Source organism: Xyrauchen texanus, chromosome 18 (assembly GCF_025860055.1).
Source record: "Xyrauchen texanus isolate HMW12.3.18 chromosome 18, RBS_HiC_50CHRs, whole genome shotgun sequence".
NCBI lineage: Eukaryota > Metazoa > Chordata > Actinopteri > Cypriniformes > Catostomidae > Xyrauchen > Xyrauchen texanus.
In genome coordinates, this window is record NC_068293.1 from 23,211,861 (window position 1) to 23,227,287 (window position 15,427).

At 43.1% G+C, this 15,427-nt stretch overlaps 1 protein-coding gene across 1 annotated transcript in view; it reads right to left on the reverse strand.

Moving 5' to 3' along the window:
• LOC127659242 (5-hydroxytryptamine receptor 2A-like) overlaps window positions 1-15,427 on the reverse strand; it is a 71,831-nt gene that overhangs the window by 15,294 nt on the left and 41,110 nt on the right. Inside the window, exon 2 of the mRNA XM_052148973.1 lies at window positions 140-340. Within this exon, the coding sequence (XP_052004933.1) occupies window positions 140-340 (201 nt within the window). The remainder of the gene's footprint in view (window positions 1-139; window positions 341-15,427) is intronic.

The window sequence follows — 15,427 nt, forward strand, 5'->3', positions numbered from 1 at the left end:
ATTTATTAATTTTTTTCTGAGTAGTTTACTTTTGTTTAGATGTATTTTAGCTACTTTAATTTAATAGCTTGTGGATTGGCAGGCTCCTGTTTCAAAGTACACGTGGCTTTTTGTCATGGCATGATGGCGTCAGATTTACCTGCAGAGATGGTCCAGACCGCAGTGATCTTGGCCCGTGCACGGGAACGGGAATTTGAGCGATTGTGACAGATGGGGTTGCGGATTGCCACATATCGGTCCAGGGAAATAGCACACAGGTGCATGATGGAGGCAGTAGAAAAGAGAACATCCAGGTAGATCCACATGGGACATAGTACAGCAGGGAGGGGCCATGAGTAACCTGAAGAGGAGAAACACACACACACACAGACAGAGAGTAAGAGAGAAAGGGGGGGTAAAGAAATAAAGATTACTCTCAAAAGCTTGGAAACAATGACTTTCCCATTACATCCATTTGTTCTAATGGGCCACGTGCCCTAACTGAATGTTTTGTTTCACTAAGAGGATTGTGATGTATTTTTTTTTCACTTCAAAGCATCAGTGCACTGGTATCTACACTGTAAAATGTGGTAACCTGCAATTGTTACATTAATCAGACATTTCTACTTGATTTAACCCTGACATTTTTTTTGTTGTTGGTGTAACCAGGTTACTGTCACTAACCCATTGGATTTTGAAGCCAATTAAAAGCATAACAATATACATATGTGTTTGAGAGTTCATTCACCATCCATTCATCCATCCATCCATCCAGCCAACCAGCCAACCAGCCACCCACCTACCTACCAAAAAGGGGGCAAAAATACATATTGAAAGGGAATATCTACTAATACTGCATATACCTGTAGAACAAAATCATTAACTTTGTCATGGACACATCCTCAGTGCAAAAGCACTGAAGTGTGGAAAATCACAGGATAATTGTGCTTTCAGAAAAATTTGAAAATGCCTTTGCTCAGCACAGGTAAACGAATCATCACCAGTGACAATTGTTTTGATTATACCAACTCACAGCCTGGTATGCTGGGTAGGCCAGGGACATTCAAAAATTGCTGCTAAATACTGAGGGAAGCAAATTTATTGGATCAGAATTCATAAGTGGTCACAGAGAATTCAGTCTTTGTATTTGCAAAATAAGCCTTCCATCATATGATAGTATGATTGTATGTTTAGGGACCCCAGTATGATTAGTGTAACCAGCACACATGTAAAGCCTGAAGGCCCGACAAATGCCTTAGCATTTACTCAACCTAATAGATTCAGTTACCATTCACTTTGATTGCATCTATTTGCCATAGAACAAAAGTGACTAGTGACTGAGTGTTACATTTGAGCAGCGAGGCAGACAAGGAGATGCGGATCCAAATGCAGTTTAGACTTTTATTAAATGAACAAACGAATAAACAAAGGAAAAACCCACAAGGGGGAAATAAACTTAAACAGAGAACCAGGGCAAACATAAACTGAGAACTAGGGCAGCAAACATTCATGCACATACATCAAACAACGATCGACAAGGACTGAACAAGAAACGAGGGTTTAAATACAAGAGGAACAAACAAGGGAATGAGGGACACCTGGAAGAAACAAATCAAGGGAACACCAATCATAATAACAAACTACAAAAGGACTACAAAAAAAACCAAACAGGAACCAGGAAACAGGGGCTAAACTAAACTTCAACATAAGAGCACAACAACAAAAGACACCAATGAACATGACAGAAACCAAACAGGAAACAGGAACTAAACTAAATTTCAACATAAAAGCACAGAAGCAAAAGACAACAGAGAACATGACAGCATAAGAGAAACTACAAAAGGACTACAAAGACCAAAACAGGAACTAAACAAAACTTCACAATAACAGTACAAAAAACAAAAGACAACAGGGAACATAACATAACCCCCCCTCAAAAGGACCGGATTCCAGATGGTCCTAAGGAAAACAACAAGAACAACAAACACAAATAAATGTCCAAGGGGTGAGGGATTGGAACAGGGGGAAAACAGACAGACCAAAGGGGGTACAGGGACAGTCCAAGGAGGCACAAGGGGTAATTAGGCAGTCCACGGGGGCACAAGGGGCAATTAGGTAGTCCAAGGGGCACAAGGGGCAATCAGGCAGACCAGGGGGGCCTAGAGGGCAGACAGGCAGTCCACGAAGGCACAAGGGGCCGACAGGTAGACCAGGGGGGCAGAGAGGGCAGGCAGGCAGTCTATGGGGGTGTGAGACGGGGCCAGGGTCAGGTGGCCTGGGGAGCCTCCACCGGATAGGAACAGGTTTAGGAGGCCAGGGAGGTGGCCACAAGGCAAGGACTGGTTCAGGAGGTCTGGGCGGTGGCCACAGGACAAGGACAGGTTTAGGTGGCCTAGGAGGTGGCCGTGGGGCAAGGACTGGTTCAGGGGGCCTGGGAGGTGGCCGTGGGGCAAGGACTGGTTCAGGGGGCCTGGGAGGAGGAGTGGCCACTGGGGAGGCCGGTGGAGCCGCGTGGGGCGGAGCCAAAGGGGACCTCTGAGGCTGAGCCAAGGGAGGCTCGAGAGGCGAAGCCGAGGGGGGTGATGGCTTGGAAGGCTCAGAAGGCGGAGCTGAGGGAGGCTCCGGAGGTGGAGCTGAAGGAGGCTCAGGGGGCAGAGCCGAGGTAGACGGCGCCGTAGGAGGCTCCAGGAGCGGGGACCTGGAAGGCTCTGGAGCCTCTGGGGGCAGAGCCGTAGGGGGCTCTGGAGGCGGAGCCGCAGGAGGCTCGGGAGGCAGAGCCGTGGGAGGCAGAGCCGTAGGAGGCCCAGGAGGCAGAGCCGTGGGAGGTTCTGGAGGCGGAGCCGTAGGAGGCTTAAGAGGCCCTGGAGGTGGAGCCGCGGGAGGCTCGAGGAGATGAGCTGCAGGAGGCTGTGCTGAAGGAGGCTCGGAAGGCAGAGCTGTGGGAGGTTCTGGAGGCGGAGCCGTAGGAGGCCTAAGAGGCTCTGGAGGTGGAGCCGTAGGAGGCTCTGGAGGTAGAGCCGAGGGAGGCTCGAGGAGAAGAGCCGCAGGAGGCTGGGCTGAAGGAGGCTCGGGAGGCGGAGCCGTGGGAGGCTCGGGAGATGCTGTAGGCGGAGCCCTGGAATCTAGGAGACGGGGCTGAGGAAGGCGGAGCCGAGGATGACTCAGGAGGCGGGGCCAAGGAAGGTGGTGCCGTAAGAGGTTTCAGAGGCGGAGCCCTAGAAGGCTCTGGGGTCTCTGGGAGCAGAGCCGTAGGAGGTTCGAGGGGCGGAGCCCTGGAAGGCTCGAGAGGCGGAGCCCTGGGTGGCTCGAAAGGCCTGGGGGGTGGAGCCCTGGTAGGCTCTAGATGATTGAGTGGCGGAGCCCTGGAAGGCTTGAGATGCTTGAGGGGCGGAGCCCTGGAAGGCTCGAGAGGCTTGAGGGGCGGAGCCCTGGAAAGCTCGAGAGGAAGAGCTCTGGAAAGCTCTGGAGGCTCGGAGGGCGGAGCTCTGGAAATCTCGGGAGGCGGAGCTCTGGAAGACTCAAGAGACTTGAGAGACTTGGGTGGCGGAGCCCTGGGTGCCTCGAGAGGCGTGAGAGGCAGAGCCCTGGAAGGCTTGAGAGGCGGAGACCTGGAAGGCTCGAGTGACTTGAGGGGCAGAGCCCTGGGAGGCTCGGGAGGAGGAGCCCTGGAAGACTCGAGACCTGGGAGGCGGAGCCCTGGGAGGCTCAGGAGGCGGAGCCCTAGGAAGCTCGGAAGGCGGAGCTCTGGAAAGCTCGGAAGGCGGAGCTCTGGAAAGCTCGGAAGGCTCGGAAGGCGAGCTCTGGAAAGCTTGGGAGGCTCGGAAGACAGAGCTCTGGAAAGCTCGGAAGGCGGAGCTCTGGAAAGCTCGGAAGGCGGAGCTCTGGAAAGCTCGGAAGGCGGAGCTCTTGAAGGCTCGGAAGGCTCGGACTCTTGGACGGGCGTGACCACTGGCGCTGGCCTTTGGACAGTCATGGCTACTTGCGCTGGCTCTTGGACGGTCATGGCTACTGGCGCTGGCTCAGGGACGGTCGAGGCTACAGGCGCTGGCTCAGGGACGGTCGAGGCTACAGGCGCTGGCTCAGGGACGGTCGAGGCTACAGGCGCTGGCTCAGGGACGGTCGAGGCTACAGGCGCTGGCTCAGGGACGGTCGAGGCGACAGGCGCTGGCTCAGGGACGGTCGAGGCGACAGGCGCTGGCTCAGGGACGGTCGAGGTGACAGGCGCTGGCTCAATGACCTCTGAGGCGACAGGCACTGGCTCACTGACCTCTGAGTTGACAGGCACTGGCTCACTGACCTCTGAGGCGACAGGCACTGGCTCACTGACTTCTGGGGCTAAGGGCTCTGGCTGGTTGACCGTGGCTGAAGAGGGCTCAGGCTAGTTGACCGTGGCTGAAGAGGGCTCAGGCTCGTTGACCGGGGCTGAAGAGGGCTCAGGCTCGCTGACCGGGGCTGAAGAGGGCTCAGGCTCGCTGACCGGGGCTGAAGAGGGCTCTGGCTCGCAGACCGTGGCTGACGAGGGCTCTGGCTCGCAGACCGTGGCTGACGAGGGCTCTGGCTCGCTGACCGTGGCTGACGAGGGCTCTGGCTCGCTGACCTGGGCAGGCGTGGGCCGGGAGGCAGACGCCTGTCTTCTCCTCCTCCTCTGGGCGGACGAAGTTGGCCGTGCGGGCCCAAGGGAAGCCATAGGCGTGGGGGGCTGTTCGCCGACAGGATGGGCTGGTGTGTCAGGGAGCGGCGAGCTGCACGCCAGTAGGGTCGCTCCCAGGTAGTCGCGGAAAGTGCAGCCGGGCGCTGCCTGTGGCACCCGCTCCCTCAGCGAGGGGTTCAAGCTGCTCCTGAAAAAGATCATCAGTGCAGAGTCCGGGAAGTCAGTAGCGTTCGCCAGGAGGAGGAAGTAGCGAGCGTGGTCTACAAGTGGGTAGTGTTCTTGCTGCAGATTGAGCAGCCAACATTTGGCCCGAATAGCTGCTGGATCCATGTGTGGTCGATCGTTCTGTTACGTTTGAGCAGCGAGGCAGACGAGGAGATGCGGATCCAAATGCAGTTTAGACTTTTATTAAATGAACAAACGAATAAACAAAGGAAAAACCCACAAGGGGGAAATAAACTTAAACGGAGAACCAGGGCAAACATAAACGGAGAACCAGGGCAAACATAAACGGAGAACCAGGGCAAACATAAACGGAGAACCAGGGCAGCAAACATTCATGCACATACATCAAACAACGATTGACAAGGACTGAACAAGAAACGAGGGTTTAAATACAAGAGGAACAAACAAGGGAATGAGGGACACCTGGAAGAAACAAATCAAGGGAACACCAATCATAATAACAAACTACAAAGGACTACAAAAAAAACAAACAGGAACCAGGAAACAGGGGCTAAACTAAACTTCAACATAAGAGCACAACAACAAAAGACACCAATGAACATGACAGAAACCAAACAGGAAACAGGAACTAAACTACATTTCAACATAAAAGCACAGAAGCAAAAGACAACAGAGAACATGACAGCATAAGAGAAACTACAAAAGGACTACAAAGACCAAAACAGGAACTAAACAAAACTTCACAATAACAGTACAAAAAAACAAAAGACAACAGGGAACATAACACTGAGTCATATCCTTTTGTGTCATGGAATAAAAGAAAGTCATACAATTCTGGAACAATTTGAGGGTGAGTAAATAATGACAGAATTGTACTTTCTGGGTGAACAATCCCTTATAGCAAGACCATTACCTGTATAAATATGTTTCTTTTGAGTTGGGAATATATGATTTGTCGACAGAGGCTGAGACAATGCAAGACACATTTAAGAAAGTAAGTAATTCAGACTGCTAAGACATATAATATTATACAGGAAGTTTTAACTTCATTTAGACAAATAGCTATACAAAATAGAATGGTGCTGTATATGCTGTTTATAGGTGTCAAGTTATAAGGACAAATTGTTGCCTATACACTATATTCTAGATGCAGTCATGGATCACAAAGATTTGACAAAGGTGGTTCATCATGAAGTTAGTAATATACATATGTTTAATGAGTAATTAGATGTATCATCATTGGAATCTTGGTTTAGTGGCATATTTGGTTCCATAGGTGGAGGTCTGACATACATAATGAGTTTGGTGGTTATAATTATGATTATAATTATATTGATTTTTGGCTTGCACATATTAATCATGTGCTGTTGCAAAAAGGGCATGAGAGGAGCTCAAAGAGCCCATATGAAATGCGGAAACATTCTTGCCATTAGAGAACCGATCTACATGTGCATGTATGAGGGTGAGTCAGAACTGCATTTGCTGGTTAAAAAATCTTTGAAGAATTTCTTTGAAAAAATACATTTTATCTATTCATCCATCCATCCATCCTAATCCATTGCCACTAGTGGAGAATTTGTTCCATTTCTTGAGTGGACGAGCATTCACTTGCTCTGTTCTGGGTAGTCAGACATGACCATTTTCCACAGACTCATCACAGGAAAGTTCACTCTGAACACTGCTGTCATTTTGTACAAAAAACAGTCCTTTAAGGGAAGAGGAAATGGTTAAGAGTGTTAAGAGGTAAACAGGTTAAGAGGTAAACAGATTTGAGGAGGAGCTGCAGGAAATGGAATGCATGAAATAAAAGAGAGAGAGCTGACAGAGAAAGAGGACATGAAGAGAAGATTAGTCATATACAGTGTAGTGTAGGAATGAATGTACTGAGTTTATGTGCAAAGAAATATGATCAGGACCAACCATCACCAATACAAAGTCCATAAAAACAAACACTTAGGCTTCAAAAACAGCACTTACTGTATCATCAGAATTTACCAAGGGATTTGTTCAGTATCAATTTGTTCAATGTGAAATATTATACCAGGAAAAAGCTCTCCATTGAGGACCCTGCACACTTCCAACGAAATTGAAAAACAAATGGGTGTGAAGTCATTTTGAACAAAATCTGGCCAAAATAAATGGAATATTTTCAGTTTTATTCTATGATTCGTAACAGCTCATCAGGGCGAAATTTTTGGAAAACTTCTTACCGGCTGTTAAACAGTTTCTAACTGCAATTGGTACAAATCATTGCTAAGTGTGACCTGGACCTCCATCTACTTTGAGGTTGACAGCTCATTTCTGTTCAGTCAGTGAAGATCAGTCAACATGAACACACCAGCGTTCAGAGTTATTTGCAAGTTGGTGCAAATTGACCTACATCTGTAGATCTGTACAATCATTTGAGAAGAGACGTTTTCCAAGAAGATGTCATGCGATTTTTTTTGTTTAATTAGTCTACATAAGGATCAAATCTACTCAAATACTCTAAGTGTCTATTCACTCTATTGTTTGATCTGCTGTTTCACTCATGTGCCGCCTGCTGATAAAAGCAAACCGGAGGTGGATTTTAGCTGTTCATAGATTTATTTCTTATCACTTAGTTACATAATTTCAAGAAAATCTATATTTTATATCTATGTATTTATTTCTGTGGTTAATAGCTGTTTAATAAGCGGGATAATGACAGCTGGGTGTAATCGCAAAATAAACCACTTTAGGCTGATACAAGTCCCCTCCCCAGATTGCACACGTACATCTAACAGATGTCTGTTTCAGATCTTTTGATCTGGAAAGCATCAAGTTCTAATTAACATCTGCTAAACATGTTACAAAGACCAGATTTACAAACATTCTAAATTATAAACATCTCAAAGACATCTGATGAATATCTTATTGACATCTGAGAGGAAACGTCTTAAAGACGTATTGCAGATGAGCAAACAACCTAAAAAATATTTCTTCCAGATGTAAACAGACATCAAATAGAGGTCGGGGGGATCTGCATGTGCTATCAGGGTCTGCTTCACATTGGGGTCCTGATCACCCTGTCAGGATTTATTTTGTGATAGCAACTGATTCACTATATATTATCCTTTACTCATAAACCCATCTTTGCAGTAGTATCAGTGTCATAATTAATTACGATAACAGAGTGTAATAGGTGCATGTTATGGCTGCGTACAGCGTGCTAGCACATTAGCACCATGAATGCAAAAGGTAAACATGACAAATTAGACACTACTGCAAACAGTAGACAGTATATTACTGTACCTTAAATAATCAATGAGTAGTTAATACAGCTTCTTTTACTGATCTTGAGTGAATTCTACTCAGAGAATGAGGCCTGAAGTCATTGATAACACATTTTAATGTCATATTAGTTGATGTTTTAAATGTAGTCTTGAGGGTCCTCATTTAAATGTACTGTACCTCTAAACAACAGTGTAGCGGATGTCTGAATTTTCTTAAACATTATGTTGTTGCTCAGCTATTTCAAACATATTTTTTGGCTCTATGTGAATGTAGCCATTGGGTTGAAATAATCTCCACAGGATACAATAATATCTTTTGAGGTTTTATTCTGATGGCTGTTTATTAAAGGGAAGAAAAACAGCAGTCGATGGGGCTGCACTATATAAAAAAAGAATATATAAAATACAAAAATAAAATATGGTACAACGAAAAAGGTTTAGACCAATGTCAAAAGAACACACAAAAAAGGCATTAGCCCACCCATACGCCCCAGCACACATCACCTCAATACATGCCCATATCATCAACAGCTTTCCATGCACTCAAAACATGCCCAAACCACTCAAAACATCCCATGCTCCTTCAACCAGACTTCAAGAATATGCACAATAGCTCAAAACAACAGAACCCCCATATTTTCACATACAACACACGCCTCACCAACTCACCAAAGTGGAAAACCCCCTGGGCCACAAATCACCAAACAAGACATTTAAACATAAACATTTTAAACATTTATGCATTTGGCAGACGCTCTTATCCAAAGCGACTTACAGAACCCTTATTACAGGGACAATCCCCCCGGAGCAACCTGGAGTTAAGTGCCTTGCTCAAGGACACAATGGTGGTGGCTGTGGGGATCGAACCAGCGACCTTCTGATTACTAGTTATGTGCTTTAGACCACTACACCACCAACACACCACAAGACATGGCCAATTAAAAATGTACACACCCAGTTCTCACATGTGTGGAATATACTGTCAAACTCCACATATGCAATCCACATGCATCCTTCAAAAATTATTTATAACACTTAATTTTAGCATACAATTTTTCTTAACAAGTTTAATGCAATTTAACAACATTTTGAGTAGAATTATACATTTCCCCAAAGAATTCTCAACCAATGAACAAAAACATGAGCTTTCTTGCATAATGTGCCTTCCCACATCTCTAATACAAGAGAGAGCCAGAAACATTGTATCACATGTCACTTTTAACATTGTATCTTGGTTTAACTCTTTAAATGTTAGAAACAAGAACAAACTGTCAAGAATGATAAAGCTAGTTGGTAAAATTATTGGAAAGCAACAAATACCACTCTCTGATCTTTTACATTGTGGCAGTCAAAAGGAAAGCTTCTGCTATTACATTGGACATTTTCCACCCCCTTCATGATTCGTTTCAGGTACTTCCGCAGACGATATAAGGTACCTCTAGTGAAAATGGCTAAATATAAGAAGACTTTTATCCCTAATGCAATTGAAATTTTAATTAGGATCTTAAGATAACTGTAACATATCTACTGCAACAGTTATGCTTTATTATTATAATTTTGTCTGTCTTGTTTGTCTAAAGACAAATTTCTACCAGTTTTTGAAGTTTCTGAATTGAATTGAATTGAATTGAATTGAAAGCGGGTGTCGCAAAACTCTTAAAAGAGCCACATCCAATTTATAACTAGAGTTAAATTACATGAAATTTCTTCACTTGGCTACATGAAGAACAAAGAGCCACTTTACCTCGAGTGTACCAGGGCCTTTACATTTTCCATTCATCTCAAGCGCAGTTGCTCAGCTGGCACAGACAGAAGTACATTATTTAAAATCCGCCATCTTTGCTCATGGACACTCAATAACAATAACACTATAGTAATCTATTATAATATAATGCAATATAAGCAATACAAATTTTGCTTTCTGAAAAATGTGTCAGAATTCACAGCTAATTTTGAATGGCTGTCACGTGAGAAAGGTGCTTTTTGGGTCCAGATGGTGTGGTTACTGCTATCAGAAAGGGCTAACTTAGCCAAACCTTGACCCCTTGATTTTATCACTTTAGCGGAGTCACACTTTTGCTTTTATTTTCCTGCATGTGCCTTGTTTAGTGCACTTTTTCAAATTGAGATAAGTCTGTGATTGCTTTAAACACTCAAGGATCTGTTCAACACTTATAATTTCTTTGCAGAAGAAATATCAGTTTCAGTTTGCAGTCTAATAAATTCACACAGTAGCACAGGACATATACTGTGAGCAAATAACATTATCATAGCTTTAAAGAGCTCCTACGCACTTCTGCTTTTACTATCTACTGAGGTATAAAAATAAGTCTGGGTGACAAAGTTGTTAAAGATAAATGTGTTTTACCAGGAACATACAAAAACAGACAAGTCTTACACATAAACACATGCAGTATTATCTATGTGACAGTATGCAAACTGCGACTAATGCATAGGCTGGGGGGGGAGGCGTTTGATGTAACGGTATGCATCATGGTGTAAATCAAAGTCTTGATGAAGGCTTCTAAATAAACACAAACACACAGAGAACATACAAAATGGAGAGAAAGTACAGAGTGATACATTGAAAGGGGAAAATATAGAAGTGAAAGAATAAAAGGTCAATCACTGCAAGGCAGAATAGGTGCTTATGAATAGATTGTGTGAGATGAAGAACGTTATCTATTTCCTCTCTGCCAGCTGTAGCTTTCATTCAGTCAAGCTCAAACAGAAGACACTGCATCAAAACCAGAGGCTAATTAATAATCCATGAATGCAACATCACTGTGTGTGTGTGTGTGTGTGTGTGTGTGTGTGTGTGTGTGTGTGTGTGTGTGTGTGTGTGTGTGTCTATGAGGTGCTGTCCATTTGTGTTTGCACTCGTGACAGAAAAGGGGAGTGAGACAGAGAAGGGCTGAGTGCTCATCAGTGAGTTCAGGGGACCCACTAATTACCGAAGGCATAATCACCCGTTGTTTAATACTGAGACCAAACAAAATCCTGACACAGTCCCTCAAATCCGTGATGTATTCCTGCCTGTGACTCAGATGAAAGCCAAAAGATATCTGGTCAAGCAGGAAAATTGCTTGATTTTGGTAAAGAAAAACAACAAACTAGAAAGCAATATGTGTGTGAATGTGAATAGGTTTGTGTGTGTGTGTGTGTGTGTGAGTGAGAGAGAGAGAGAGAGAGATCGTGCCCAGTGATAAATGCATTCTAAAGAGAGCTCTCTTCAAGATGACCTCATCACAAGCTATGAATCAACACTCTGTCACTTCTTTAGAACTGGTAATTTTTACTACTACATTTGGCAGGTACTACAGCGCGAACTGCACAATCATGTAATAGTGTCAGGTGTGCTCTCAGCTGCGCTTGCATAAACAAAGATGTCTCGCTGCCAATTGTTTTTATATTAGCTGTGTTGACTACGCTGTGTTTATACTGGCTGTGCTACGCTGTATGTGTGTGAGATTAAACTGTGGTTGTGCGGCTGTCTGTGCTGTTATGTGCCCATTTAAAGGGCACCTATTATAGAATTTTGAAAATTACCTTTCATGTAGTGTGTAACATAGATTTAAGTGAACAAAAACATCCTGCAAAGTTTTATATATGAAAGTACACCGTAAAAATTTTTATTGTCTCTCAAAAGTAGGAGTCGACTCTGAGTCAATGTAATGAATAGTTTTTCCAATGAGTCATTTTCCTTTTCGTTGTGACGTCAAGACGAAAAATTATCAAATTGTCCACGCCCACTCATTGCGTGCACAGACACCAGGGAAAACTTGAAAACATCATGTCGACAACAAGACGCTGTGTTCTGAAGTGCATATCAAAAGCGACATTTTTTTCACTGCCCAGGGACGAGCATGTGAAGAATCAGTGGCTAGAGTTTATATTTACAACTATACCACACAAGTATAGCCCGAACTGCTGTGTTCGCGTCATTTTAATGACGATTGCTTTACGAACATGAATGCTTTCAAGTGTGGATTCGTGAGCCGGTTGATACTGAAGGAAGGTTCAGTACCAAGTTTATTTGGATCAGCTTCCTCTTCCGAATCACAACCTGTAAGTATTATTAATAATTGTTGCTTTTATGTGTTTTTTAACATGCTTAATAAGTATTTGTGTGTGTTGTGTAAGTTACGCTCAGCGCAGCTTCTAGGTCTCCAATGTCAATTTTTTTGAAATATGTGAAATGTTTGTCGATGTTATTGGAGTTGTCATAAAGAATAGAGCAATAACTTGTAGTAATGCAGTGCTTTACCAATATGTTTATGCGTTGGGCTAACGCATAAACAATAACTGATTGTGTTTACCACCGAACTTTGGGCTATGATCGCTAACATAAATCAACTCAAATTCCTTCTCTGATTTTGATTTTTTTACTACAAAGCGGTGATGGACGTTCCGCTTCCGACAATCTCTGCACAGAGTATACCAATCACAACTGACTGGGTCATCTGACCAATCACCGCAGATTAGAGTCACGCAAAGGAGGGGTTTGGAAAAATGAGTCGTTGAACGAATCATTTGGGAGTCGGTGAGCAAATCAGGTAAACATAAATGCATATTATAAGACAACAAAAGTGTTTTTTGTCATTGCATGCATGTAAAAGTGTTGTTGGGGACTCCCAAAACAATATTAGGAACATTTTAAATGCCATAATAGGTGCCCTTTAAGTTTTCTTGCATTTGTTTATGAGCCCTGTGGCATGAATTAACAAGTGTATTAAGCTTATTAGTACTGTATTTGAGAATTGTGGAATAAATGATAAAAAAGAGTGAGAAAAGTCAGAAAAGCCACCCCAAATAATAAGAATGTTTCAAGAAATTGGCTTTGTCGATTGTTTGGAAATCTTCCAAATTGTCATCGTCACATGTGATCCAAATAAAGAGACACAATTATTATTAAAGAAACTAAATTAAAATCACAAAAAAAAACACTAGTTTCTCTCCCATAGCAAAAGTAAATAATACAAGATTGACTGTGTGGCACAAGACTATGTGGCTGAAGAGAGAGAGTGAAAGGAGGGGCTGCAAGTGAGTGTGTGTGTGTGTGTGTGTGTGTGTGTGTGTGTGTGTGTGTGTGTGTGTGTGTGTGTGTGTGTGTGTGTGTGAGCGTGTATTTATCACTTTGTGGGGACCAAATGTCCCCATAAGGATAGTAAAACCCGAAATTTTTGACCTTGTGGGGACATTTTGTCAGTCCCCATGAGGAAAACAGCTTATAAATCATACTAAATTATGTTTTTTGAAAATGTAAAAATGCAGAAAGTTTTCTGTGAGGGTTAGGTTTAGGGGTAGGGTTAGGTTTAGGGGATAGAATATAAAGTTTGTACAGTATAAAAACCATTATATCTATGGAAAGTCCCCATAAAACATGGAAACACAACTGTGTGTGTGTGTGTGTGTGTGTGTGTGTGTGTGTGTGTGTGTGTGTGTGTGTGTGTGTGTGTGTGTGTGTGTGAATAGGAACTTTTTCTTTGCACTTCTCCTAACGGATAACAGATGTGGAGGCTATCAGAGTTTGAGAGGGAATGTTTTGCTTGAATATTAGTTGAGTCAGTAGAGAAGGGAGAATTTGAAAAAACATTGATAGAAGCAAACAGGATTAGCAATCAATTCTGGAAAGAATCCGAAAATATAGATGTTACAGGGTAGTTAAGGGACAGAACAAAAAAAAAACAAGTTTCTAAGAATTTTTACTAAAATCACAAATCTGAGGGAAATAGAACAGGAATGGCCAATTTTGGACTGGCAAGCAATAGTAAAAAAAACATTTGACTGTAAGGTCATTGGGAAAATACTTGGAAAAACTTTGCATTCCAAAATCCACCCTATTGGAGTCATTATTAGTGTCAGCAGAAATATCCATTGACACAGTGTTTGTGCCTCATCTCAAAAGGAATTTGGTGACCCATTGCCCAGAGGAAGTAGGAGGAGCAACAATCTTAAAAAATATTTTAATTGTTGTAAGTTCATGCACACAACCAGTACAGTGGAAAGGTAAGGTGTTATTATGTATAGAGGAGATTGGATAAATAACACCAGTCCACACAATCAACGAGACTATAATAAGGTTGGTGGTAACAATTGTTTTAAGAAATGACCCTGAGCAGATATGACATATGTGGGTGGAAATACTCAGGAATCAGAGAAAATAAAAGGAAACAGTACATTTAGCAATCAGCTATTGCAGCGAATGTGTAATTTTTGGAGAAACAGCATTTTTTAAACGCAAAAGAAAGAGTGAGAGAGAGAGAGAGAGATAATCCCTCATTTATTTCCTTGAACCTTTACATTTAGAGTACTGTGCTAGAAGTAAATTAAATATTTCTTTGGTTCTAAGGAGAGGGTTTCATGTAGAATTAACCCCATTTCTCACTTATCTACATTGGGCAGGGGAAATATCTGCTACAGGCCGCTGGTTTGCTGAAGGCGAGCTTTGGAGCTTTGACATAATCAGAGGAGATATTATCTGGATGCATAGTAACTCAAATTGGTTAGGAATAAAGGATTTGCCTATAAAACCTTTAACCAGAATACAAGTAAATGCTGTTTTGAAAAACCTGAGAAAGACTAATAAAATACCTTAAAACCCAGCAAAAGACCAGGGGAAGTTAGAGGTCGGGTTCTAATAGTGGCCCTCGTCTGAGCGTGGTGAAGACTAGCTAAGAATAGATGCGAGCTGGGGTTAAAGAGGTACATTAAAAAACATAAAACACACTGTGATAATTTCATTATTCATTTGCATTAATACCTGTAGAGGCATCAACACCTGCAGAACTGCTGGGGTCAGAACACCCAATATGTGACATCATAAGAGAAAAGGGCATGGCCCTTTGTTCTATGATCAAAGGTGAGACATTGAACTCGGTTTCCCAGAGTGCATCACAGCTTGATGGGAAGTCCTGCCCATGGACCCAATCTCAAACTGGGATTTGAGATTGGTCAAAAGCGGCCTATGAAAGATGACGCGATCTTGTCAACAAAACTAGCGGACAGATTTGATTTCGGTCTCTCTGTGCCCAGCTTCTAAGCCAGCGGTTTGAAAGAGATATACAAAGGAGTTTCCCTCCTTCTGGACAAAGGACAAAGAGACCACGTTTCTCTAACCTCACCATTTGGCCACGGTAGAGTAAGATTAACTTAGCTTTGTTCCAATTTAGCAGTATTACAACCGGTTCATTCATTTTCACTGCGAAACAACAGTGAATTGATATCTGGGCAGATTTAGTTTAGAAACTGTTACTTTTCTTGTACAACTAAATCGTATATTTGATGCTGAATGTTTGATGTTTTGAGTAAAATCTTGAATGTTTAACTCTGATCGCTGTTTTGCTGTTTTTGATTC